This window comes from Habropoda laboriosa, unplaced genomic scaffold (assembly GCF_001263275.1).
Source record: "Habropoda laboriosa isolate 0110345459 unplaced genomic scaffold, ASM126327v1 scaffold181, whole genome shotgun sequence".
NCBI classification, from domain to species: Eukaryota; Metazoa; Arthropoda; class Insecta; order Hymenoptera; family Apidae; genus Habropoda; species Habropoda laboriosa.
The window spans coordinates 162,527-164,990 of NW_017100301.1; the positions used below are offsets into that span (position 1 = coordinate 162,527).

At 30.2% G+C, this 2,464-nt stretch overlaps 1 protein-coding gene across 1 annotated transcript in view; it reads left to right on the forward strand.

Moving 5' to 3' along the window:
• LOC108573963 (U2 snRNP-associated SURP motif-containing protein) overlaps positions 1-2,464 on the forward strand; it is a 26,018-nt gene that overhangs the window by 16,142 nt on the left and 7,412 nt on the right. Inside the window, 9 exon segments of the mRNA XM_017936456.1 lie at positions 36-140; positions 234-461; positions 538-780; positions 922-1,108; positions 1,189-1,375; positions 1,508-1,641; positions 1,846-1,934; positions 2,068-2,227; positions 2,300-2,448. Coding sequence (XP_017791945.1) covers positions 36-140; positions 234-461; positions 538-780; positions 922-1,108; positions 1,189-1,375; positions 1,508-1,641; positions 1,846-1,934; positions 2,068-2,227; positions 2,300-2,448 — 1,482 coding nt within the window.

Consider the following 2,464-nt stretch of genomic DNA (forward strand, 5'->3'; position numbering starts at 1 on the left):
TTGAAAATAAATTTTTTTGAAATTTTATATTTCAGAAATTTAGTTATGTTGATACATAGAATGGTAGAATTTGTAATTCGGGAAGGCCCGATGTTTGAAGCAATGATCATGAATCGAGAACTAAATAATCCAATGTTCAGGTTTGTTCAATCTTACAATTGTACAATCAAGTAATTGTAAAAAGCATTAGTATCTTACTGCTTTATATTAAAGGAATGATTTTTAAATTTTAGGTTTTTATTTGAAAATTATTCTCCAGCACACATTTATTATCGATGGAAATTATATTCCATATTACAAGGAGATGGACAAAAGGAATGGCGCACTGAAGATTTTAGAATGTTTAAAAGTGGAAGTGTATGGAGACCACCTCCTATTAATCCATGGACGCAAGGAATGCCCGATGAATTGATCGAAATGGAAGAAAGACAAGAACCTAGAAGGGGTAGTCTGTCAAACAGGTATTTCAAACGAATATTGCATATTTTTATACATTTTATTCACTGTTACTAAAATTTGTTTCAAAAACGTTTATAGTCAACGAGATCGATTGGAAGATTTATTACGAAACATATCACCGGAAAGGATAAAAGTTGCAGAAGCAATGGTATTTTGTATAGAACATGCTGAAGCAGCGGAAGAAATTTGCGATTGTATTTCAGAATCACTATCTATACTGCAAACTCCTGTCAATAAAAAAATTGCAAGACTATATCTCATATCTGATATTTTACATAATTGTGGTGTGAAAGTAAATAATGCTACTATTTACCGTAAGGCGTAAGTTATTTTATTTTAAAAGATAAAAAATTTAAATAATACAATGTCAATAAATGTATGAATATACATGTGTTAAATTGTAATCAAAATATAAATATTGTACATGTAATTAATGTTAATATAAGTATATTTATAACACAGGTTTGAAACTCGACTTTTAGATATATTTAATGAAGTTCATCAAGCTTATAAACAGTTTGATAGTAGACTAAAGGCAGAAGGATTTAAAGTACGTGTAATGAGAATGTTTAGAGCATGGGAAGATTGGGCAGTTTATCCACGAGATTTTCTTGTTAAATTACAAAATACTTTCCTTGGTCTTATTTTGGTAAATTTAATCTTTTGTACTATAACTATTTCTTGCTAAACTTATAAGAAAAGTGAACAAAAATAATTTTATTTTTATAGGTAGATGAACCTGAACCAGAAAATGATGAAGATATTGATGGGGCACCTTTATCAGATGTCGACGGAGATGGTGCAGAAGACTTGGATGGAGTACCATTAGACGGTGCTGCTCTTCTTAAAGGTGCTATGAAACATGGTTTAACTCCACAAACAACTTCTAACTATGATGATATTGATGGTGTACCTAGTAAGAATATTTAAATTACATATTTATCATTCTAATTATTTTACAACAATTGTTTAATATCTGTTTTTACATACACTTTATGTATTTACAGCTATATTCTGGTAATATATATGTCCTACTGTTTGTTTTCAGTGGACGAGGATATAGATGGTGTACCAATGGATGAAGATGATTCTTCAAATATACAGAGTAAAGAAGATGAAAGGAAACCATCAATTCCAGCGGGTTTTGTACCATCTCGTTGGGAAACTGTTGATCCTGATCAGGTTGAAATAATTATCTTACAAGGGAAAATCGCGATCGGAACAACTACTTTTAAAAAGGGATTAGGTTTAAATTGTAGTGACCTATCAGTATAAACAAGTTATAAATTATTGAGACTTTATATTTAGTCATTTTTTACACCTTTTTCTTGGCAAGACTGTTACGCGTTATTTTCTACTTTATAAAATAAGTTATTGTTATATTAGGTTGAAGCACAAGCTATGACGACTAGTAAATGGGAAGAATTAGGCCAAAATGATGATTCAAATTCCCAGGATACTAGTATGGATTCTAGGTATATAGTTTTTGTCTTTAAGTAATTATAAGTGTTATATATGTAATAACCAGATAAAAAAGGTACTTTTGTATGTTTCACATTATTATAATAAATAAAAATCTACTAATTGCGATATTATTCGATGTAATAGTGGTAGAGATTACAATGAAGAAAGAAGAAGTAGATTGCGTGAAATTGAAGTTAAAATAATGCAATATCAAGATGAACTAGAAAGTGGTAGAAGGACACTAAAATCCGGTATGACGATCCAAGGACAGGTAGAACATTACAGAAAAAAACTAATAAGAAAGGTACAGTTGATATTTTGTAGCAACATTTTTAAATTTAATAAAATAGTGCTGCAAAATAAGCTTTTATTGTAGAGTGAAAGAGAGATGAAAGATGCAAAAAGTGAGGAACGTGATGACGAACGGCGAAGAGAAAAGAAACGAAGCACAACTCCAGAATCTCCAAGTCACTATAGAGATCGAAGGCGAAATTCGACAAGCCCGTTATCTAAAAGTAATAGATATAGAAAAATATTTTTC